The 26442-nt window shown below is 39.3% G+C and overlaps 3 protein-coding genes across 3 annotated transcripts in view; all 3 read right to left on the bottom strand.

Annotated features, from left to right (window-relative positions):
* The window catches only part of LOC108657640 (5-hydroxytryptamine receptor 1A), a 76880-nt gene extending 50836 nt beyond the window's left edge, over positions 1-26044 (bottom strand). The window contains exon 1 of the mRNA XM_089260973.1: positions 25547-26044. The gene's annotated coding sequence lies outside the window, so the exon portion shown is untranslated. The remainder of the gene's footprint in view (positions 1-25546) is intronic.
* On the bottom strand, positions 381-2929 carry LOC108652789 (uncharacterized). Its single transcript, XM_018102985.2, has 2 exons — positions 1874-2929; positions 381-1790 (listed from the first exon to the last, which is right to left on the bottom strand). The coding sequence occupies exons 1-2, from the start codon at positions 2676-2678 to the stop codon at positions 616-618; spliced, it is 1980 nt and encodes a 659-aa protein (XP_017958474.1). The 5' UTR covers positions 2679-2929; the 3' UTR covers positions 381-615.
* Positions 3400-5933, bottom strand: LOC108655271 (uncharacterized). Its single transcript, XM_018107023.3, has 2 exons — positions 4918-5933; positions 3400-4850 (listed from the first exon to the last, which is right to left on the bottom strand). Exons 1-2 carry the CDS (start codon positions 5744-5746, stop codon positions 3637-3639), a joined length of 2043 nt encoding a protein of 680 aa, XP_017962512.1. The 5' UTR covers positions 5747-5933; the 3' UTR covers positions 3400-3636.
* Positions 26045-26442: the final 398 nt, after the last annotated feature.

Raw genomic sequence — 26442 nt, 5'->3', positions numbered from 1 at the left:
GCTCTATTTAAACTTGAGCTAAGCAAGTCAGATGTGATTTACAGAACACCTTCCATGAAATCTTAAGAGATATTTAGTTCAAGAGATTCGTGAATTTAGTATTGCAGGAAAAAGGATCATCTCGTAGTTCCAATTATATCTTGACCTACCTAAAAATGTAGATCTTGCCTTTAATTGACTATTGGCTAGATCAATTAAAAGGTGCTGGCGATCCTAGCTAAATTTGAGATGAAGCTAAGCAAGTCACATATAGAGATATTTAAGTCCTAGCAATATATTGCTTAAGAGTTTCGTGAATCGAATTATAAGAAACGGATAACTTCATCATATCTAGATCTTACATAGATCTTCCTCTCATATGACTATAAATAAACTCTTCATATTCTAACAGAGTAGAAGATTTATTAATATGTTATTCATGTGAGAATGTATTACGAAGTGCTTCACAGTGCCACGCACTCTCAAAGCTCGTGCATAAATTGTGAATGGACAGAAATTTCACCGCTGCTGACCTGGCTAAGTGTGTCAGCCCAGTTGGCAGAACGAGAACGAGCTCGTGCCTGGCTCTATGTGGAAACAGAAAAGTATTCATGAAAGTAAATCTACGTCGATTGCCTAGCGCCAAGAGTACAATGTTTTGTGGATTATCCTACTATCTAATGATGTTGAGCATGAATTAGCCGGTGAGCAGCAAATGACTTCGTCCCCTTTCTTTGGCGATTTCAGAGTTCCGGAATGCTGCTTCAATCTGGACATATTGATCGGAGAGTTGCTGTTGGACTCCAATTGGATTAGATTGATTGCGGAATTGAGGTGAGCTGGCAGAGCATCATCAGCCAGGCAGAGATTACTGCCGTAGTCGAAGGAGTCCACACTCTCGAGGGCGGGCAGGCCGCGATGCTGGATCAGCTTCAGGGGCGTCTCCTTGTCGCACTTCTTGTACGGCTTCTCTTCGGCGGCCATCTTCATGATTTCGGCGGACTTCTCGAGCATCTCTCTGCGCTCATGCTGCTGCTCGTCGAGGCACTTGTTGCGGTGCTCGTAGTTCTTGAACGCCAGCTCGGCCTTCGAGTAGTAGCCGGGCCAGCAATAGTCGCGTATCTTCTTGCGGGCCATCATCCGGGTATTGGGCAACTCGATTTGATTCTCGCGTCGATAGGTCTCCACTGCCCGGGCTATGGGCAGAACGGGTCGACCCGACTTCTTGGCCGCCTCCATCGAGTCGAGCGCATCGCTGAAGAACTGCACGTCGTCGGGCAGATAGGCATCGGCCTGGCAGGAGGAGAAGCGCACCTGCTCCTCCTGGCGCCGTGCCAGGAACTCGTCCTGCTGGTCGCACAGCATGCGTCGCAGCTTGACGCTATCGTCGTGCTTCTTGGCCTTCTGGCACCACTGGAAGCGCTGATTCACCTGGCTATTCTTGAGTCGCTCGGCCACCTGGAAGCGACGAATCTCCGCCGCCTGCTTGCGTCGCAGCTCCTGCTGCTGCTGCTGCTCCAGCTCGTAGGCACGCCGCTCCTTGGCCAGCTCCTGCAGCCTGCACTCGCGGCGTGCCTGCTCCACCAGCATATCCTCCTCAAACCGGTCCACCACCTGCTGCTCCAGCTCCTCGGCCCGGCGCCTCTGCGCCTGCTGCTGGCGGCACAGCTCAATCGCGAGCTGCTCCTTCCTCTGGATCCGCTCGGCCATCTGCTGCTTGATGCCCTTGGCCGCATCCGTGTTGAGACGACGCTTCTTCACAGTGTCCACGCAGACTATTCGATCCCCAATTTCCTCGCAAATGTTTGCGTCTGTGGTTGATGAGGTTTCAGATTTTATTTGGATTTAATATCTATCTCTCTCTCTCTCTAACTCTCTCTCACTCTGAACTTACATTTTTCGACCTCCGCCTTTTCCTTGAGGCCATCTCGATAGGAGCGCACGCGGAACTCGCGACTTTTCTGGGCGCGTTCCTTGGCCGCCTTCTTCTCCAGCTCGTGCAGGCACTGGTACTGCGCCCGCTCCACAATGCCATCGAAGTTCTCTTGCTCCTTCTCGTCCAGCTTGCGCAGGCGCCGCTCCTCGACCTCCCTTGCTAGCTCCTGGCCGTACTCGAGCGCCTTTGCCTTCCTCTCCAGCTTCTCCTCCTCTACACCGAGCACGCTGTACGGAATGCAGATCTCCGGGCACAGCTTCTCGTTGAGCTCCTGCTGCTGCTTCGCCTCTTCGGCAATTCGACGATTGACGGCCTTGTTGTATTTCCGCTGGAAGATCACTTCGCTCTGCAGGCGAGCGCTTTTCAGTGCCACTTGGCCCGGCTTCATGTTTTCGAGTATGCGATTGGCCCTATAGATGCGCTCCTTGCGCATCTGTTCGTCCTCCAGCTTCACCTGTTTGTCGAGAATGGCCGCATCCTTTACCTCCTGGTCCAGCTTGGCCTGCTTCTCCTCGTCCAAGGACAGGTGAATCTTCTTGAATCGCCTGCATAGAGCTTCATTGCCATCTTGGAGATATTGCATGTACCGCTGCTCCTCCTGCTCAGCGGCCACAAAGTCCCGCCTCTTCTGCATGGTTGCCCTGGCTATGATCTCGCTCAGCCGCTTGGCCGTCAGCACAGTTGGTATCACCTTCCGGTTGTCCAGGTACCTCGTGTGCCCGGGCGACGCCAAGCACGCCTTATTGAACCTCCTGCTCGACATCGTTGCAGTCTATCGTATCTCTAGCTCTTCCTATCTTTTAACTATTCTTATCTACTAACTAACGAATCTATCTAACGAATCTACTGCAAAGTGTTGTCCAAGTGTTTGCCCCGGAGTGTGCGCGTGTACGTATTGTGTTGCGTGTGTCTGTATTTGTTAGTGTCTGTTTTTTGTTGGATTGTGTGTGTTTAATGTATAGTCAGCCCCGTAGGCTAGAGTAGTAGCTCATGTTTGGAGCCAGGCATACTTGGTTAAGTATGAAATGGAAAACTCATACATTTTTCTTCTTTTTTAAGGAATATTTTTAGACCACGTATTCGCTACTTATAAAGTAAGTAGTTGATTTTTGTATATAAATCTTGTTTATATTTTTGTTATTTAATTTTTATTTATTTATTTATTTTTTTTTTTAGTAGATTCGTTTCTGCATTCAATTCTTGTTGATCGAACCATTTGCAGACCTTTAAGAGTTTAAGATTATATAAATTGAGGCATGAGAAAGGAGCTTAATAGATTGTTTTTTTATTATTTATTTATTTTTATTTAATTATTTTTTATATTATATTTTGCAGCAGTCAAATAAAAACTCCTTGAACTTATCTCCTATCTATATCCTTTATTTCATTCACTTACAATGCATAGATGCGCACATATACATAGATATGCATATGCACATATGTACATATACATTTGTATATATACATACTCATACATATGTATCTACGTATCCACATACATATATATACACATATACATATACATACATACACATACATAGAAATATAGAAATATGCAAAGCTATTGGCAATCGCGTTGATCGATTGGAAATTGTGATATATGTATGTATGTATGTATAAGTCAAGCTATACAATCATAATCATGAGCCTAATCATGATCATAGACATGATCAGTAGCACTCTAGTTAATCTTCGTATGTGTCGCAATCGTGGAAATCGTATTAGCGCCAAACTCTCTTGCGCAGCGGAGCCTTCTGCTTGGCGTCTTTGCAGTCAGGCTCGGGCGGCGGCTTGTACTCGGAGGCGAGGCGCGATAGAGTCTTTTGGTCAGCCGACTGCACTGAGGGCACTCTCGCCACACAGACGGGCGGCGGATTGTTGAAGTTTTTGGGTCTGGTTTGCGCCTCCTTCTCGTCGCAGCTCGTCATCACCTCAATATTGGCTGGACAGGGGCCACCCTGAGTCACGGGCTCCTCCTCGCACATGAAATTGCTCGGCGAGTCGAAGGAGTCCATGCTCTGAATTGCGGGCATGCCGCGATACTGGAAGCACTTCTGGGGGCATTCCATTTCGCATTTCTGGTACGGTCGCTCCTTGGACGCCAGCTTTGTGATTGTAATGCAATTGTCGAGGATCTTCTGGCGCTCCGTGTCCAGCTCCTGGCGGCATTGCTCGCGTGCCTCGTAGTTTTTGTAGGCGAGGTCCGCCTTGGAGTGGTAGCCGGGCCAGCAATAGTCACGCAGCTTGCTCCGGCCCACCATCCGGCCCTCGGGCACGTGGCCGATCTGGTTCTGACGGCGATAAATCTCAGCAGCCTTGGCCATCGGATACATGATCTTTCCCTCCTCGTAGGCCTCCACAACGGCCTTGGCCGCATCGTCGAAGAATATCACGTCGTCCTTGATGTACGGATCCGCCTGGCACGACGACACACGCATTTTCTCCGCCATGCGACGCGCCAGGAACTCGTCCCGCTGCCCAAAGAGCACCTTCCGCAGATTGGCCGTGGCCTGATCCCGCTTTCGTTTCTCGCTCGCGTAGAATCGTCTGTTCGTCTCCATGTTCTTGAAGCGCTCAGCGACCTCGAAGCGATGGATCTGCGCCTCGCGCTGACGCCGTGCCTCGGCCTGGAGGCGGTCCTCACGCTCGTAGGCGCGACGCTGGCGGGCGAGCTCGTCCTTCTCGCACTGACGCCGTCCCTCGTCCATTTCGACCTCGGCCTGGTAGCGATCGACCAGTTCCGTCTGGTATGCCTTCTCCCTGCACTCGTTCTCCCTCATCATCTCGCCGAGCTCTTGGGCCACTTTTGCCCGCTCCTTGATCTTCGCCGCTATTGCTTTCTTATACTCCACGTTGTAGCGCTTGTCCAGATTGCGGCGCCGGGTCACATCGACGCAAATGACCCGATCGTTGATCTGTTCGCGAATGCGCTCGTCTAGCGGTGGGGAGAGGGCAGTGGTTAAAGAAGCTAACCTGGAGCCAGCTGAGAGCTATTTGCTTACATTCTCGGATCCTGGCTTTCTCCTTCAGCGCATCTCGATAGGCACGCCGGCAGAACTCGCGCTTCTTCGCCTTCCGCTCGGCCTGCTCCTTCTTCTCCTTTTCGTACAGGCATTGGTACTGGGCGCGCTCGATCAGCGTGTCGCAGAGCTCCTGCTCCTCTTGGGCCAATTTCCTTTCACGTCTCTCCGCCAGATCCTTGAGGAACTCCTCCCGCACTCGAATCGCCCGCGCGGCCTCCTCAGCTTTCACCTCCTCCTCCGTGATGGTGCTGAAGGGAATTAGGGTCTCCGGGCAGATCGCGTCCTGCCTGGCTATTTCTCGCCTGGCATCCTCGGCGATCTCGCGATTGACGGCCTCGTTGTACTGCCGCTCATGCACCACCTGACTCTCGACCACGGCGTGGTGCAATGCCCGCTGGCCCGCCTTCAGGTCCTCCAAAATCCGGTTGGCTCTTATTATGCGCTTTTTGCGGTTCAGATCGTCCTCCATCTTCACTTGCTTCGCCCTGATCTCGCCCTCCCTCAGCTCCTGGTCAAGTTTCGCTTGCTTCTCCTCATCCAGCGACTGGGCCCCAACGTTTGTAAAGTGCTTACAGAGCCAGTCGCTGCCCTCCTGCAGGTACTTCATATAGCGCTCATCCTCCTCCTTCTGTGCCGCAGCTGCATGCTTTTTATCCATGCGAGACCTGCCCATAATGGCCTCGAAGCGTTTCGCCGTCACCACTACCGGAAATATCTTGCGTTTCCCTGGCACTTCCCGACGATTGTCTAAGAACCTAACGTGGCCCGGCGGCGCCAAACAGGCCTTGTCCATCGTGGGAATGGGCATTGTGAACTACTTTTGGATTGAATACCACGAACAAGCGTGCAAGTGGCGAGTGTGAATTTCCTTCGGATTATTAGTATTAATGTGTATTGTTTGTATTTTTATCGAGTATCTGTCACAATCGAGATGCTTTCTGGAGCATATTTCGAGCGAATGATTGTGGAGTAGTAGCCTACCTGCCATGACAGTTCATTGGGAACTACATAATATATGCGTGTGTATACGAGAAGGAACTGGACTCCATTAAATATATATTTTTTATTAATTTAAAAATAAAATAAAATTAATTAATTAATTAATAAACAATAATATTGATATATTATATATATAAATATTTTTAATATATTTATAGTAAATTAATAATTTTAAAAAATATATAATAATTAATTTTGTGATATATTATAAATAAAAATATTTTTAATATATTTATAGTAAATTATTAATTAAAAAAAATATATATATTTATTAATTTTGTGGTATTTTCGAATAGCTTAAAATTCTGTTGATTGAAATTTCCTTCATATGGGGGACTTCTTTTCTGCTTGTTCTAGGATAGCAAAGGGCCGAGGAAATTAGTTATGATTAGCTTCATTAGGTCTCTATCTATATGCATAAAATCCCTCGTATTCCTTATGGCCCCAACTGCCGCCTCCATTCAGCATCGAATTAATGAACATCAGCTTTTGTTTTTGGGTTCATTGATGCGGCCGCAGCCCGTCGGGGGTGAGACCAACCCCTAAAACGTGTTGCTGTTCAACAGCTTAAATTGTCTGTTTTGGGCTTCAGGTTGCTTTTGTTATTTAATATGTTTTTCAACTCATTCTCTGTTAAAACTGAAAATTAGTTGAAGCTTTAACAATTTGCAATATCCTCTTAGCAAAGTTTTGTGCCACTCTAATTAGGCTATCATTTATGAGCCCAAAACATAATAGCTAAGCCCCAAAATGGTTGTCATAACAATGCCCTGTAGTTGGTTAATTACAGGGATCATTATTGATGTTAATATATGCGAAAGCTGAATATATGAAACGCATATATGTACATAAATTTATTTTTCGAAAATATACTGCATATAAAAAGGTATTTGATTTAATGAATTAACTTTAAATGTTTATTTTATTTTTTTTTTTTTGAGAGTTTTCTGTTATGGGGATTATAAAAAATGTAATTTTTACTCATAATTTCTAGCTGTTAAAATGATGGTAACTTTATATTTATTTATTTATATTTATATATTTATAGATATTTAAGATATGGTATATTTTGTATATATTTTATTATGAGCATGTAGCTTTAATTATAACAATAAAATAATAAATAACTAAATAAAAAAGTAATAATGTCTGCTTATTATTTATTATCGTTATTATTATTATATTATTATTTATTATTATTTATTATCATTAATTATGATTTAAATCTAAATTGATTTAATTATGATAAATTATGATTTAAATCTAAAATTGTATAAAAAATATTTTAAAAAAATAGTAATAATAATAATAATAATAATAATTCTTAGCTTTTTATATTTATTATAGTATATAGTATTTATGATTGCCGCATATTTATCTATAGCCGAATTTCTGCTTCTTCTCTTATATTTTTAAGAATTTCACAAAGGTTTTTCATATTAAATTCTGATTGTCTTTTCAAAGAAGTCAAGTTGACTGACACTATGTTAATATGCATAGTTTCTTTGGTATTTTCAAAGTATATCAGTTTATCAATAATTAAAATCAACTATAAATATAATGCTGTTGCTGCCAACAGCTTAAATCTATTTGCCTAGAGACTTAAATATTCTTTAATGGGCTCTGCGAACTTTTTAATGAAAACTTGTAAAATTCGATGCGCTCTTTTTGGCAGTTTAGCTAAATATAATAGTAAATATGCATGTACATATGTGTGTGCGTGGGTGTGTGTGTGTGTTTGTCTATCACTTTGACTGACAGTGTTGTGTTGGCTAAATGGGATTAAAGTTGCTTAGCTTCTTCAACTCGCACCAAGTATGCAAACTGCTGGTATACAAATATGTGTGTGTATCTGTGTGTGTGTGTTTCTGGTTGTGTATGCGTGCATGTATTTGTGCACACTTCAGTTTTGGCAACGCTCGCCACGAAGTGTAAGCCAAAAAGTTAAAAAGGGTTATCACCACGATAACGCAGCATCCAGCCATCAGCGGTGTCTGTGTGTGTGTGTGGGTGTGTGCGTGTGTCTCTGTGTGCGTGTGGGTGTGTGCATGTTGGCCTGGTTAAGATTTTACCCTTCAATGCACAGTTGGATGGGTGTTTTCTTGTTTTCTTCTCTGCTCTTCTCTTTTGCTTCTTTCTTTCTTTTTTTTTTTTTTTTTTTTTTTTTGTGGACTGCTTCTGACGTTTATTATATTGCATTATACATATTTGTATTTATGCGCCTTGTGGCGGCTTTTTTATATAAATTTTTTTTTGGTGGCTTTAAATACGAAATACATGTATATATAATGTGTGAGTAAGCGTGTGTTCGGGATAAAAAAAAAAAATATATATATATATATATATAAAGAGAGAAATCCTTTTGGTGTGTGCTAATTTGAAATGCGGTCGCATGTCGCCTGTTTCTCTGTCCCTGTGGCTTGTATGGCGTTGACAAGCTGTGCGTGTGTGTGTGTGTGCGAGTGTGTACGTGTGTGTGACAGAATTTTGCGGATTTATTTTAATGCGTTTATATTTGGTTCAATACGGCATAGCATTGAGGACACATGTAACTGTATGTGTATGCTGCCATCCACTCCTTCTCTCCATCTGTCTCCCTCACACGCCCAATTTATGAATTATTTATCAATATGAGCAAAAAAACAGGCAGCAGCAAAAACCTGACAATAACAAACAGCAAATGCAGACGGCCAAGTTTGCCATTGACTTTGACAGCTGTTTAAACTTTAGCCCCCATAAGTAGGCAATGGAATTCGCTTGTATTGTAGATTACCAAAGCAAGTCCCCCAGAGGTAAAAGTCAACTTCAAATATTAGCAAATTACTGATGTAGAATTTCTGTTTGATCGTCATTCGGCAGTTATTTGTAATTTCGACTCGAGCGAAAAAAAAAAACTGGCATTTGAATGGGAACAGGAAATTAAATTGTTTACACCGCTCGCACATAAGCGCATGCATTTGGCATAACTAAGCTGGCGCTCATCAGCATAATCTGCTTATGTGTATATTTGCATTTCTTAAATTGAAAATAAGTGCCGCAAAGCCTCCTGCTGAACGCTTCATGCTTTATGCTCACATTTAAATGGCCCCACACACACACACACACACACACACACGTGTAGCATAAAAAGCCTAAAAAAAAGGAAAGCCGAAAGCAGTGGGTATATGAGGTCCAGCGAGAGTAGTGTCAAAAATTATATAATATATTTCAATGGAATACGAAAAAAAAAAAATTAAAAAAAATACTTTTCTTTAACATTAATAAATTTTATAAATTAATTCTAAATTTTTCTATTTATCTATAATTAATCTAGGGTATTTCTTAGTCTTGTTTATACTCTTCTCTCCACTCCGGAACAAAAACTACAATATACTGTGTTCAGCAGGCGACACTCGGCAAAAGACAGCGGGAGGCATTAAGCACTTGCCAAAACTGTGTGCGTGTGCGTGTGTGTGAGCGGAAACGGAAATCAGATCAGAGACCGTATAGCATGTGGATGACAGGGACATCAGCAAGGGGCGGTGGGCGTGCTGGCAAAAGGTGGCATGAAATCGTAAACAACCGCAGGACACATTAACGGAAAGCGCGTAAAAAGGGCAGCGTAAAAGCTCGATGAACAAATGCGAAAGAAAACAATGCGCGAAATGAAGATAAATGTGCAAAAATTGCGCAACCGCCCCGTACGCCCGATGCCAGCAGGCCTCGAGTGTAGTTAAAGGCCGAAGCGCGGCCATCGAACACACATATCGGCAGAGCGAGTCCTTTAAGGACATTTTCATAAGCCCCGCGCTATGCAAATGCTCACAGCTCAATCGAGTCAAGAGCTCGACTCTAACTCGCAGGCAGAAAATAAACAATTCGAGCGAAAATAAATCAAATTTCAACGGCCGGAAGCCGACTTGACGCAGCAAACTTGCGATGCTTGGGCGCGGTTTTTTCTGATGCGAGAAGAAAGGCAGCGGATGCAAAGTTGCAACACGCTAGGAAGCCGTCAGCACCGACATCGAGTTTATCAAGAATTTTCAGACTAATGGAATTTACGTAGGTAAGAGAGAGAGTGAGAGCGAGTGGGGAGAGAAATCGAATAGAACCCGTTGAGGCAGCGTAAATTGCATTGAATATTGCTGCAAATCAGCAATAAAACGATATAAATTGCATTTATTTATGAATTTCATGTTAAATTCAATTTTGTATAATTTTGGATTGTAAATATTTCAGCGGATCAGAGAGCAGATTTAACGAAAATAGCTCTCATTTAAATAGGTTTAATAGCTTTTTGTGTGTTTATAAGCAATTTCATAAATTGATGTGGCTGCAAAACGGGAGCAAAAAATGAAAAAGAAAACCGCACCGAATGAATGAAGAAAGCATAAAGAAAATAAGGGAAAATAAGTAAGGAGAAATCTCTTAAGTATAATCCGCTTTACGTCTGTCAAGCTCACAAAAAAAGGTTACGAACGATAATATTCCAAAGTTAAACTAAAGCAGACATTGCTTGAAAACAACATACCGAAACAGCAGCAACAACAACAACAGCAGCAGCAGAAACAAACAAAAATCCAAGACATTGCCCAAGACGGAGAAGGGTACGGGCGTAAGCGGAGGCATTGGCCACAACGTGTGGTCTGGAAAATCTTGAGCAAATTTGCGGTTTTTCTTCTCTTCTCTTTTTTCTTTGCTTTTTATTGAGCTGCTGCATCGACGAAAGTCCCAAAAGCCTTTACGGGCGACAGCAAGAAAGATAGACACAGAGTGAGGGGCAGCCTCAGAGTGAGAGAGCGAGCGAAGGGTGTGTAAGAGGCTGGGAAAGTTGGCGAGAAACGTTGCGTGCTTAAAAGGATTTTTTATACGATTTTTATTTAATTTTATGCGTTTTATGTGCCCGATCGGCTGACCGCCCGCATTACAGGCGATTTTTTCTGCTTTTCGACAACAACAAGAGAGAGAAGCCAATGTCTGAATGGCTTAAATTCGTCTAGAAATTGAGGCAATTTAATATGTATGAATATTTAGATGTATAACTTGATTATATTGCTGGATTGCTGAATCACATATTGGAAAATTAAAAAGGGATTATTGAAAATATAAAAGATGATATATGTAGATATTGACATGGAGATAGATTTCAGTCAATTGATAAATATGTACATATATAAAGAGTAAATTGTAGGGAGTTTACCAGTAAATTAGAAGAAGAGTAGCTAAAGTGAGTCTCTAAATGTTCAGCGCTATTTGTCTGTATTAAAATAAGAACGAATGCTCTCAGAGATCAAGACTGATCGAGCACAAGAGCTATGAACGTTGAGCATCAGTCATGACTTGCAAGAGTTCAAGAGTTGGGTACTAGTTCGAGTTCGAGTTCGAGTGGGTGGCTCGAGCTATATAAAGGCTAGCCTGCTGGAGTAAAGTTTCAGTCGGCTGCCTGAGCTCTGCATCGATGGACGTGCAGTGGTGGTGAGCCTCGTCTTATGTGTGTGGTGACTAATTAAGCAATTTATATTATTATTAAATACATTATACATATATTATTAAGCAAACTACTCTTTATTAGCAGTATACCTAATTTTAAGAAATTAATTTAGCAATAATTGTTTTGTTGAAGATGATGAACATTGTTTATAGCTTATGGTTATTAATTTAATGATTATTTTAAGGGCATATATGCATGGCATACATACATATATACACATTTATTACTAAGTTAGTAATGATTAAGCTTGTTTCTGAGTCCAGCAGTCAGCTTTGTGAACAAGACTTCATCTTAAGAGCAGCAGCCAGAATTTTATGAGAGATTACAAATTATATAAAGAGCAGGCGCATTTCCTTTATTAAGAAATCATAGACAGTGCATTGTATTAGTGTGAGTAAGAAGCAAGAATGTTGAAAACAACTAAGAACTTGCCTACACTTGGAATAGAAGTTATGCTATTAACAGCGGGCAATGCTGTTAATAACATACTCTGGCAATATGAGGAAGCAGCGAAGCTGGTTAATGAGATCTGACATTAGCATAACAATAAATCAGTCGAGCATTATAGAATGATTAAAACATAGCCATACATGTATGAATATTTTGTAAATTTCAATTTATGATAAATTTAAGAGAAAATGCTCAAACTAAATTAATTTATATGCTCATTTCATTCAATATATTTAATCTAAATTAATTACGCAACTTTATGTTCTTATTATAAAAGAGAAGAATAAGCAGCTCTCCTGCTCTTGGCAACCTTTGGAAATCTGTCATACAATTCCTTATCAATGTAATTTACATTTACAATTTACAGTGTTATTGCCCCGCTGAAAAGAAATATCAATTTTGTTTATCGTGTCAATACAGCTGTTAGCTGCTTGCTCTATGCACTGCCCATGTGCTCCAGCTGCCCCCATCAGAAGGCGATGGAAATTTTCGGCTGGGTTTCTGGGCGCCGTTGTCTCCAAGAGATGTTTGTGACTTGTGCCTTGCTTCTTGGCAACGCCAACAAAAAATTCACAATCAACAAAAATGTCCCGAAAACTTGGGCCACTGTCAGACGAAAGAGAAGCATCATCGATTATTTAGTTAGCTTGAAAAGCACTTATGGCACAAAACAGTAAACAAAATACAAGCAAGACAACCTTCTGACCCCAAACCTCACATTGTGTTGTTTGCTGTTTGTTGTTGTTGTGCATTTCGCAGCCTTTGCATATTTTTTGAGTGCTGCAATAAAAGTCCGAATTGATTCTGTTTGACAGAGAGATCAGGAGACAGCAGAGAGTTCAATGCACGTTTTATGCATTGCATATTTTAAATGTTAAATATTCATATAAAAAACACACACACACACACAAAGGCACATATACATAGAGGTAGAGGTAGCCATAAATATTGGCTTTAGTCTCCTTAAATTCAGCTTTAACTCTAGTTCGTATTTCATTTAATTCCATTAAATATTTTATCGGCTGTACCAGAATGTTAACTTATACGTGTAGAATTTTTTTTGTTTGTCAAACTTAAAGAAATTATTTGTTTTTTCATATATTATATATCAAAGTGTTGCATATTAAATACACACATTTTTATACAATTTTTTCGTGCATTTTATTGCCAATTTTTTTTCGTATAAACGCACAGCTTCAATCAATAAATCATTTCCCCTTGCGGTAATTAAATCTTTCATTTCCAATCAACAGCTTTGTAATAGGAGTAAAAAGGAAATTTACAAAAAAAAAATAGCAAGACTGTGTGATACCCTGTATTATAAATAAAATTTAATTTCATAGAGTATTCGTGCCATTAGAATGCTTAAAGCGGGAGTGCTCGACTAGATAGATACGTCGAACACAAATTTCAACTTTAAAGGGCCCGACCACACCGTCCCTCTGCCTTTTATTCCTTCCCATTGCCATCACTGCACAAAACTCTTCGCTCGGAAAGTTCTCATATATGTGAGTTCATATAAAATTCAAAATTTTCATCAGTTTTATTATTCAGTTTGCCATAAAACTCTCGCACTTTTGTCGAGTAATCATAACAAGTACAAAGGGAAAAGCACTGAATTGACAAAAGGCTGAAGGCTGCAGGCTGAAGGCTAACGGCAACAAGGCTCAAATTGGCTTTTGCCTTGACAAGGGCAAGACTCCCTGTCGAATGTCAACAAATAAAACTTAAAGTATTTGTAAGCAAAAGTTAAGACAAATAATGATGGCAACAAGCATCAAGCATGCATATGGAATATATTTCCCATTTCCCATTTTCCTTTCCTTAGCTTTGCTTCTCTTTTCTTTTCGTTCTCTGTCTTGGCTCTACTTGCCATTGAGACTTGAACGACTGTTCCGGCTGTTCCGTCAATGCTGGCACTAGAAAATCCATTTGGCCCGTCCAGCTCTGGGGAATCGTCGCTAAGGCGACTTATGCGTTCGAGTCGCTAGGAAATAAATTATTCGAGGGTCCCGTCAGTGCTCCATGAAGCCGGAAGGAGAGCGCTACACAAATTATGATAAGCACTTAAGTATAATAGGCCATGTAGCAATCAATGCGAGTCCCAAATCCCAGCTGGAAGAGCGCAAATGAAAGTCCATAGAAAGCTGGTGCTACTCCTGCTGCTGCTACTCCTGCTGGTCTTGGTGCTGTGCCAAGTGCATGGTCAGCGTGTCTGGCTGCCTATATATGTACATATATTCAGTATATAGTATTGCCATTTCTTTCCAGCTCGAGCAACCAACAAATTCACTTAGATGCCTGTCGACAACTTCGTTTGCCAATTTTTTGTTGCATTCGAATAGAAAATGCACAAATAATGCAAGCAGTGTGCCAAATAGTTGCTCATAGTTGTAGGGGAAATCACAGCATACACACACACACACACACACTCTCTCTCTCTCTCTCTCGCTCTGCTTGGTCGAGTGCAAATGATAGAAATGCAAATGGCGGCATTTGCTGCAGGCCAAAAAGATTTGCAAACTGCAAATAACAAACAGCCAAGCCGGAAAATCGCCTTGAAATGTGTCTGGGGCACATTCAGCGCCTGCCAACATGACTTATGATTCCAAAAAATTAGTTCTGTCTGCCCACACACACACACAAACACATGCACACTCACACACACTGTGGGACAGGAAAAGGCAATGCCAAAATATTTTCTTATGCATGTGCTTAAATATTTAACATTTGCCCGAATATGTACGCAATAAACAATTTCATTGCAAATACAACAAATATGTAGGGTAGCAGCGACTATGAAATGTCCTGTAAAAGTACAATTTGTAGTGTTTATATACCACAACTGTTTAATATGCTAAGCCATAATTTGTGAATGCATATTTATTAATATTTATTTTTAAATAATTTCTAAGAAATTTTATAATAATTTTTATATAAATATTTAAAAAGTAAATAAACAAATAAATTTTAAAAAAAAATATATAAAAATGAATGAAAATGAAAAATGAAATGAATGAAAAATATATGAAAATGAATAAATGTATTATAAAAAGTATTACATAATTTTTATTATTTTTTACATTAATAATAATTATAAATAGAGAAAAAATATATATATAGTAATAAAAAAGAAGAAAATATATATTAAAAGTTAAATATGTATCTTCAGCACGTTTTAAAGGCAGTAAGGAAATTAAAAAAAAAAAAATAATAATAATATATTATTAATTTAATAATATTAAGAAAATATATAAATGTATATTTATATAGTAAATTAATTTTAAGATTTATTATAGATATAAAAATGTAATATAAATATTGAAAAAACCCAAATTTATATACATATTTAATATATATATATATTTTCATATAATCATAAACTGTTTGCCCCAAACAGCTTAACTATTTGATATATTTATTTTCAAAAGCTTATACTTTCCATGAATATTTCATTGAAATGAAAAACTTAACATTTGCTTTTGACCAGGCATTTGTTTCCCCACACTTTTTGCAACTTAACTAAATGTTTATTGAGCAAACAAGCGCTGCCAGTGGGTGACCTCCATTTGCAGAGTCCTTGGGGTGGCCGGATCAACACATGTCAGCTGAAAAGCCCCAACGGACCGGAAACCCCAAAAAAATTACAACTTTAACTGCAGCCAATGGACGGAAAGTTAGCCGAAGCGCAAAAGCGACACAAACTAAAACAAGTAAGAAAGCTCTAGTCGAGACTGCTCGACTACGAGATCCCCTGAACCCTACAAGCAACTGATATTTCAAAAATAATTAGCAAACACACACGCACACACACACACACACGCATACAAACAAACACACGCACACACACGCATACAAACAAACACACGCATATACACACACTCACATATACAGGCGATTGCGCTTGGGTTGCGCTGCAGTGTTGGCAATATTAAGAGAACTTATTTGTTGAATAATTTAATTTCTAGACGTACGATCGTAATGAAACTTTCAGAACGTATTCATATTGTTTAAATGTATGTGTATACCGAAGCACAAGTCTCTAGTATTTGATATACGACTTTTACAAAGATTAGGGTGAGGGGGTGGATTTGGGGGTGGGGGGTAAATTTTAACAAAAACCGAAATTGTATGACATGCGTCTTAATATACATTTTAAATTTGGAGACTCTAGCTTGAAAGATGTAGGAGATATAATTATTTAAGTGATATTCGATAAGGTTTTTTATCGATAAAAAAGTATCGGAATGAGTTATCGTTTTTTAGTGATAAACTCGATATCCGCGTGATATATACGGACATTTTAAAAAAAAGTTGAAGTCTCTAGCTCTCGTATCTTCTGAAATCGACGCGTTCAAACATACGGACAGACGGACGGACGGACGGACGGACGGACGGACGGACGGACGGACGGACGGACGGACAGACAGACGGACAGGGCTAAATCGACTCAGCTCGTCGCCCTGATCAAGAATATATATACTTTGTGGGGTCTGCCACGCCTCCTTCTGCCTGTTACATACATTTTAACAAAACCATTATACCCTGATTTCCCATTTTCAATGGGTTCAGGGTATAAAAAGCAGCAGGAGAAGGGGGAAAGGGAGCCAGCAGGAGGATAAACTATGCATAAAAGTGGAACCAACTCTGGTCAACACAGGAACTGCTTGTGCTTGTGCTTGCTCTGGCTAAGTGGGCGGGGCCAGGGAGTACTTAAACATTTGTCTGCCCAATTTAACTAGTGCGCTAAGCAAATAAAGTGTCAGCCGAAGAGTTTGACGCTCGGCTGGGCTAGCGGTCTCCCAAATGTCCACTGTAATGGAGCACTAAATCTATATGCTGACACAGATCCAGATAGTGATAGATAGAGAGAGAGAGAGAGAGAGAGAGAGAGGGAGATGGAGAGAGATCTATGAATGGCAGGCAAGCAAACAAGATGCAACCGAGCCAGGCGTTTATTATTGTTTGTAACTGGGCGTGGAGCCATCGAGCGGGGCAGAGCGCAACACGGATGGGCATCATCAACAGCGCATCATCAGGCAGTCGACCGCCAGGCGGAAGTCAAAACAATGGAATGGCCACCCAGCGGAAGCTACACACAAAAGGGCACAAAAGACACTGGGCAAGCCGGGGACAGGAATGGGTGGAGGCAGTGAGAGAGGTAGGAGAAAAGCGGCATTCAAAAGGCGGAAAGCGTGACATTTCGTTCAGGGAATAAACGAGGGTCGAGCTATTTTGAATGATGGATAATTGTGTGAAGCCCCGGGGGAGCTTTCGTTACGCAAAAATTTTAAGTGCGGCCCAAATAGTTGGCATTGGCTCGAACTTTGTTCGGCCAGAGCCAGCGATTTGCGTGGCTCCACTTCTTCTTCTTCAGCGCTTCAGTTCTTCTGTTTTTCTGGTCCAATGGGCTGCAACACACACATCCGCCCAAGTGCGAGCGTTAATTGCCCCAGAGATATCAAGCGGCCAGTTACAGAGAGCTGGCGACCTAGCTTATTGGTGGATATGTATATATGCTGATGCGAGCGCCCAGGAGACGAGACGGCATTAGCACTGCCAAAAGTTCTGCAATACGCTGCGTATACGCAATTCACATAGCGTATACGACGCACACAAACTAATTAAAATGCGAATAAATGTTAAAAAAAAATTGTAAAAAATATTTAAAAAAAAATTAAAAGATCAACCCACAAACAACAAGTGAAAAACGAGAAAAGGTGAATAAATGTGGCGTCAAATTGAATGACGAGCAGCTGACAGAGGTCGCAGGCGGGCAAAGAGTTTGGCCAATGCGAATACGAAATGGAATTACAGATGGCAGCAAAAAATAAAAAAAAAAATAAAAAAGTGGCTGAAGCTGAATTCATTTCAAAAATGCAAGATGCCGTGAAGACGCTGATAAAATGAAGTAGATTTCAGCCGGAATTATAAACAGCTGTAAGAAAAGGTATCACCCAGATGAGATGAGAAAAAGACGACGACGACTGCGAAGAAGAAGAAGAATATAAATGCCAACGCAGGCAAATGTCCACTTGCCGGAACAAGGGCGGACAGCTGGACTAACGGTAGACAGGTGGAGGGGCGGTACCTGGACAAAGGTAACGGCGCGCTGTCGTCCCACTCAGCTTTTGGGGCCAAATGAATGAAGAGGTGTCTGACGCGGCCGGGGCCGAAAATTCAAATGAACAAAATTACATCAAGTGTTGGAGTTGCGAGAAAAAAGAAATGCAAAAAAAAAAAAAAAAGAACAAGAGCATCCTCAACCATTCAGTCAAAGGCCCTACTGATTCGAGTTGTCCTCGTCCAGACAGCGCAAAGCCGTGCAGCCAAAGGAAATGAAGTTGCTCAACGAATGCGTCCTAATTGAAATGCCTGCAGGGCCTTCGCTGTATGCGGCGCCTGCAAGCAAACCATTCTTTGATAAATATATATATCAAATGGACTTTATATATATGCAGAGCTTGCCCTACTGCATACAGCTTTAATTACAGAGCGTGAGCGAACAAGCAATGACAACTTTTAGAATGCAGCAGAGCAAAATGAAAACCACAAATAATGCTTCGGGCTAACCACAAAAGAAAAGTGAAATCACTGGAAAGCGAAGCACTTCAAAACCAATAAATATTGTCCCTTTCTAGCCAACAGCTCAGGAGCTGGGGAGCTGGGGAGCAAGAGATGAGAGGTGCGACTAGAAAAACCAAATATGCATATAAATACCAATTAAGTTTCAATTAAATCTAATTGCGAGTGTGAATGTAGAATGGGATTTGCTTACAATTTGCTGCAGCTTAGAGCTTCAATTTGTTTATGTATTTCATATGCAGCTTCAATTGAGCGAAAAGGCAATGGAAATATTAGCTCCGGATATGTATTCATTGACTTATTACATATTTTTGATATATGGAAAATATTTCAAGCCAAATTTAAATAAAGAAATAATTATATGTATATTCAATTTTTTATTATATTTTTTTTATAAATATTAATTAATTTATTAAATTTTTACAGACAATTTATGTTAAATAACAATTTAGTTTAAATCCAGAGCAACAAACGGCTTCAGGTATATTTATTTTAAATAAAAAAAAATATGCTAAAATTTGAGAGTGAAATTTAATTTTTTAAACAATTTATATAATTTACTATCAAATATTGTCTTAAGAATTCTGAAGTAAAAGAAAATTAAACTGATTAAAATTTAAAAAAAAAAAAAAAAAAAAAAAAAAAAAAAAAAAAGTCTGTATTATTGCTATGTATAAAGAAAAGTAAAACATAAATATAAAAAATTAAATTGTAACTATAAATTATATATAAAATGCTTATGCTTCAGATGTACATGAAAAAGCGATTTTTTCGTATGTTGCAGATATGCAACACGGCCATATAAAGGATTAATTAATGAAGGACATAGAGGTCAGCCACAAGAACTATACTATTTTGATTTAATATATTTAAGCGCCGCTCATGTTAAAAGTAAAATATAGAGGATAAAGTATTTAAACAGATTTGTTATTTATTCATATTACTATTTTAGATTTATGTTTTTAACATAAACTCTTAATTAAAGTGGATTTAAAATGTAAAGATTAATATATTAATTTGTAGTTATTGTTAAAAAAAAAAAAAAAAAAAACATTTAGATATGAAAATGAAAACATTTACAAGAGTCGCATTATATGAATGCCTCGTATACAAATGTTTTAAATTTCTTGTTAATTTTAAATAAAACTTCAGGGCTTCCATCTACCTCCCTCTGTCCGAAAATTTGATGGTCATTATTTGTTTTATTGTCTCTCGCAACGAACTTTGGCCTGAGCACAATTGTGTGATACAATTAATTTTGTTTTTTTTTTTTTTTTCAAGAGTCATGCATTTAATATTGATGAATTATTGTTTAGTGTCCCCGGGGAGAGGCCAATAAAACACTTGGCAGATATATGTGGAGTCGCAGAGGCGCAAAAAGAGCAAGAGAAGCGATGCGAATCGAATCGAATGTGAGGATGACCAAAATAAAATAAATGCTTCGTTAGAACCTTTTGTGTATTGTGGGTGTGTAGTGAGTGTGCGAGTGTGTGTGTGTGTGAGTGTGTGTTGTGTGCTGGCGGGGCATAATTTAATATGGATGGCAGAAATCCAAAACACTTGAATGAATGCTTTGTCGTGATTTTATATTACACACAAAACCAAATAACTAACCACTGGCAATAACAAAGTCAACGAACACAGACGAATTTAATGAGAGACCCTGAAGGAGTGAGAACGAAGTAGATATACAACCGTATCATGTGTATGCATGTGCATGTTCATGTGTGCGTGTGTGTGCAAATTATTGTCCTGGCTCACACATATGGAGTTGAGCGCGTGTCTGTGTGCGTGCGAGACGAGTGTTGATTTACATTTTTGATTTATTTTATTTATTTAAGCTGGTGACTGGTTGCTGTTGCTGTTGGTGGTGCGGGTGGTGGTGTTGGTGTCATCGTCTAGGCGGCCATCCCCGCCGCTAACCAGACCAGAAAATTATTGCTACCCATAACTTTCATGCCTTCATTTGTATTTCTTCTTGATTTTTTGGTCATTTTTCTTTGTTTCTTTTATTTTTTTTTTTCTTTTCTTTATATTCTGTCTCGCTAAAAGCCTCTCGGTTATTGTTGTGAATTTATCGCCGCTTTATTCTCTCTGTAAGCGTATTATGCCATTTCGTTTTGGTTTGCATTTTCGTTTTCGTTTTCGTTTGCGTTTTGGTTTTTAGTTGAGGTATTTATCACAGCGCCGCTGCTGCTGCTGCCACTTGACTAAGATTTAGTATTGCGCATACGCACAGTCAGCCCATGCTAAGCTCGCCGGCATTAGAGAACGTGAATTGCCACAAATACGTTGAGCAGCCGAATTCATAAAAATCTAAATACCAAATTATAACAATGATTTATGATGATGTTTCCCATTACAATTATTATTAAGAATTTTGCTTGAATATTCATTTTATGGAATTTATTCCTCACATGTGACATGGAAATAATTGTGTAAATGAATCATTTAATTATTGTATTATTATTAATGTATTTTCTAAAAATGGAATTTTATGGCATTTATTAAACAATTTATTTTTTACTTTTTTTTAAATTGTTTTGATTATATTTAATTTTTTATTTATTTTTAATAATTTTATTTTCTTTTCTTTTTTTTTGTATTTTATTTTTTATTATTATTATTATTATTATTATTATTATTATTATTATTATTATTATTATTTTTTTATACATATATTTATACTTAAGTCTTGTCAATTTGTATATACAAATTTTTCTATAATTTCGTATTACATTTTTGATAAAATATCTGTAAATTTAATATTAATTAATAATGGATTTATTCGTAGATAAACTCTCATAAAAATAAATGCATTTATATGTAATATATTTCATTCACTTTTTGCTACAATTTAAGACTACATTCAATTCATATATATTTACAAATTATGTACATACGTATATATTTATATATTCCCCCAGAGAAACCCTTGAGCTGTCCACTACTTAGGAACATGACTATTAAGCATTTTAATGGCTTAATCTTGAGCTCGGTCTTAGCTGTCCCCTGCTCATAATTATCACTTAAGCTCACATTTATCAAGTGTCGGCTGGCTGGCGACACATTATTGTATCATTGACCTCACCGAGATGCCATGATTTTTGCCATATTTATGAAGCAATGCAGCTGCTTTAACAGCTCCACCGACTAGAGGGCGTGTGGGCTGATAAATTATATTCTTGTGGCCCGCAAGAAACTGCAAAATGTATTAAAGTTGAAATTGTGTTAACGGCAAGTTTATTAATTATTTCGTTTCGCCTCAGGATGCGAGCCATACAGCACAAGAGAGAGCGAGAGAGAGGGAGCTGACTATAGCTCCTATAAGAGTGAGTGAGAGAGCAAGTGTCTGACTGTGTCTGAGTTTTGCTCACGACAACAAATCGCAGCTAAAAACATGCACAGCGGATGTTTTAGTCTAATTTATTGTTGTTTTAAGAGACCCAGTGTGTGAGAGGGACAGAGAGAGAGAAAGAGAGAGCATACAGTTTTATGAACATAGCAGAAAGTGTGGGTGTGCGTGTGTGCGTGTTTATGTTCGAGCTTATGCAGCTGTTTTAGTCAGTCGGTTGAGCGCTAATAGATCCTTCTGCAGCATAAAGAGCAAGCTTAAACTCTGCTCTTAATGAGTCGAGAAGGCAGCATAAACACTAAAGGAATGCCCCAGGCGCTTGACTTCAGAAAGTGCACTCCCAGAGTGCTATTGTTATATTAATATCGAAGTCGAGAGTCAAGAGTCAAGAGTGAAGAGGAGTTTATGAACGAACAAGTTCACACTGGAAATGAATTGATGCAGGACATATTGACTAACATACATATATTTGATACTTTATTGGTAATTAGATGAATCCATAAATTAGGACAATAGGTCTCTCTTTCTCTCTCTCTCTCTCTCTGCAGGGCAGGCAATTTAATTTAATTGGCCTTTTCTTATACACCTACCCATAGAACTGTGTGAATGTGTGAAGGCGGCCCCAAAAGGCATTTGTTATGTTCTTTGATGGCGGAAATTGTGTGCCCAACTAGAAATGCCAATTAGTCAATGCAATCGAACCCATATAGACACTGCCATTGAGCGTATATTTGACTGTGTAATTAACCACAGTAGTAGTACTAGCACTAGTAGAACATTCTCTCCATCTCCCTCTCTCCCTCTCTCATTAGAGGGCAACTCTGAGCTCTCTGCGGTTGCTGTGTAATTGCACTGGCTTTGTTTCGCATACTTAAATATTTAATGACTCGATGCATATTTGGCGAGCCTTAAGTTTCACTATCATTCTCTCTGTGGCGTACTTCGTAAACGTTTTATGGCGAAGAACTTTCAACTCTTTGCAACGCATAAACCTTTACTCACTCACATCTTGAAGACTTCATAATGAGCCAGATAGGACTATAAAAGCCTCTTGAGCTGCCTCAGCCTCAGCCTCAGCACTTGACAGTTATCGGCCAAAGTCCCATTTAGTAATTATATACTATATATATAGTACGTGTCGGCTTTCGGATGTAGTGCATATCAGTTTCAGTGCTGGACATTAAATTTCCAATGTCCTTTGGTATTGCGACCACACCCAAAGCTGGGCAGGCTGGCGCTTCCAAAATATTTGTTGTTGGCATATTTCAACCGAGTGCCAGCCAGCCAGCCAGGCAGGCAGCATAAAATATCTGCTTATGTCCGTTCATGCGCCCCACACACACACACACACACACACACACACACACAAGTATATTCACTTAATTATAGATGCGACACGCAAGCCATTCACCCCATTCACTGGACCATTTCAATTGCTGAAAAGGCGTGCCTGAGTGCGTCAAGTATTCGCCCAGTGGTGCCCCATCAGGCAGCATGTTTATGCGTGGCCCTAGATATGCAGCTGGAGCTGGAGCTGGAGCTGGAGCTGATGCCTGGACAAGGAGGCCTGGGCTCAGGCTCATTTGGGGCCATTACTTTGCACACAAGGCAGCAATAAACTAACAATTAGACCGAATATAACAAGCAAAACACGCGACACACGCACAGAGCACAGACAGGAGTGGGACAGGACACACAGGAGACATCCGAGGCCTCGAGCACACTCAGCACACGCGGCACATGCAAATGTCTAAGAATTGGCAGAACGTCTTTAAGTTTTCCAGCAAATTTCAGGCAGTGCTCGCCTTACGCTTTTTACTCAAATGATTTTTAATTAATCGAGGCTCTTGAAGTGCTTCCATGAGCGTTTGAACGCATGTGTTAGACTTTTTCATTTGATGCGGTACAAAGAGCTCACAATTTGTTCACCTTTTTCACCTTTTGATATGCTAAACGCTTGATTCTCTTCTGCAATTTGAATCCCTTTCATGTTAGAGAGAAAAAAAGAAAACATTTTGTTTGTATTTCATTTTCAACAGTGTTAAAAATACACGATTGATGTCAATAAATTGTCTTGGTTTATGTTTTTATTATTTTTTAGCAAATGCGTGTTCCCCTATTTTTTTGTAAACAGCAGAGTACGAAATTGATGTTTTTTTAAATAAATAAAACCATTTTAGTAAAATTGCTTTGAAAAGGAATATAGAACTTTTAGCTTTTAGTTGATAGGATTTTAGATATTGTGTAGAGTTTATAAATATATTCACTTTTGAGCTAGATTTTTTATTTAGATATTTGCTTTGTTTTCATTTCTTCAAAACGTTTTATTTTTTTTTTTGTGAATAAAAAAAATACATATATATATTTTACATATTTATAATAAATACTTCTAAAAATATAAAAAAAAAAAAAAATAATATGATTTAAGAAAAAAAATAAAAAAATGTACTACTGAAAAATAATATAATTTTATAATAATATATAAAATGTTTTGACAAAATAAATTAATTGTATTAAATATGTATTAAAACAAATCATAATAAAATAAAAAAATTAATAATATAAATATATATTCAAATGAAATATATTAAAGACAAAAATTTGTGTGGTTATATTTTTTATGTGCACTTTAAACTCATAAACTAAAATGACTTGAAAACAATTAAATAAAATAATAATAATATTATTAAATAAAAATTAATTCATATTTTGTTATTTTTATTATATAATGTAATCTATAAATTACGTAAATATTTATAACTAAATTAACCATTATTAATATAAAGCTTAATATTGGCAGAAAAGTACAAAAAATATTTCATAATATAAATATTATATTATTGTTATATACATATGAATCTGCGGACTAATTTAGCTTAAAATATTATATTATTTATCTGTATATTGAATTAAATTGAATGTAATTTTTAAATTTATAGTTTTTGTTTTGTATTTAAAATATATTTCTTGCCCAATTATTACTGTTTTATTTATATATCTTACTGTTTGAGCTTAAAATACATAAATGCACATCAATTAGTAGTCTATTAAATCTCACTATAGGCAAATTAATTAATTAAAAAAAATAAAAAATAACTAAATCACGAACAAAATTCTAAAATAAAACCAATGTTTTTATTATACAGCAACCACAAGAATCTATTGGCATGTTTGAGCCCAGAAGTGAAATGATTCGAAATTCGAGTTTCGGATAACAAAGGAAAAACCTAATGAAAATTCAGGCTAATTGTACTCCAGTTATGTGGGACCTTATGAAATTCTCTGCAAGTCGGAGCAGGCAATTAAAAATATGAAAAATGGCAAAAGCAAACAGAAAACAGAAGCCCAGCTGCATTCCAAACGTGACCACAGCATTTCTTCAATTTATGTTTGCTGCAATAACTCAGAATTTTGCGGTTGAGCCGTGTGCACAGACCGCACAAAAACAGCAATCAAAGCTTAGACAAAGACAAAGCAGACGAAATGACAAAGAAAATAAAAAATAAAATAGGAGAAAAGGGTAATAGTAATGGCAACCTGTGCAAACACGCTGACAAAACTTGTTAACCGCAGTACGAACAAAGTTGGAATTGCAGCGCGTGGGAGCAACAGTAGCAGGAGCAGGAGTAGCAGGAGTAGCAGTCGCAGCAGGAGCAGCAAATATATAATTCATAAAGAGCGTAAAACAAATGTGGAGAATCGCTTGGAAAATTGTTGTGTTACCCATGGCATAAAGCACTTGCACTTACCATTCACATCACACACTCAGCCGTCCTCTCTGTCCGCGTGTGTGTGTGTGTGTGTGTCCGCGACTGCAATCCGCAAAAGTGAGAGAGAGAGAGAGGGAGATGCGAAAAAAAAAGAACAATTCACAGCAAGTTCAGTTGTGTTGCGGCAAGTTCACTTCCGCTTCCGCGACGCGCACGAGACCGTTACGTTGCGTTAACTAAATTCAGTTGTCAAAAAGTGGAAAATGTTGCAAATATTCTGACAGCAGTTGCAACTAAAAGTCTAACTGCTTAGCTGTCTGGGAGCGGACCGAGCCGGGCCAGAGCCAAAAGTTTGGAGTTGCGGCAACGTGTTACGGCAACTGCCGCAGATTCCGGCCGAGTTGCGAGTTGCGAGTTGTAAGAGCGCACTTAACTTTCACGGCTAACTTTATGGCACACTTAAACAACACTGCGAGTGAAAACTTTTCGATCGCTGCAATTCTTATTATTTACTCAACTTGACTGGGCGATAGTATTTCTTATTTTCGTATTTCGTATTTTTTATTTCTGATGGCTAATGCATAATTCAGATGCTATGACACGTCGTGGCTGCTGTAAGTCTCAGAGTGGCACTGCTTCGCTTGTCCGGAATTAATGTGCTGCCGTTGTTGCAACCGCTCCGTCTTAGGAATCACCGCAAACTGTTTGCCCGTGCCCAAGTCCCGGGATCAGGACCAGTTCTTCTGCCCGGATGCCGCATCTCGTGCCGCCACAGAGACGAAAACATCGCCACGACTTTATGAATGGCGCGATGTTTCATGCTAACGCGCGGCACAGCGTGGAATCGGAACAGGTTTGGCGCATGCGCCGGAGCCGTATGCAAGATTTATGACAGTTCCGGAGGTCGCACGAAGCGAAACGAGCAGCGCAGCAGC

The sequence above is a fragment of the Drosophila navojoa genome, chromosome 5 (genome assembly GCF_054131105.1).
Source record: "Drosophila navojoa isolate 15081-1374.11 chromosome 5, UAZ_NAV_1.0, whole genome shotgun sequence".
Lineage (NCBI taxonomy): Eukaryota > Metazoa > Arthropoda > Insecta > Diptera > Drosophilidae > Drosophila > Drosophila navojoa.
The sequence above is the reverse complement of the archived record's forward strand: the minus strand, read 5'-3'. Positions and strand labels throughout refer to the sequence as shown.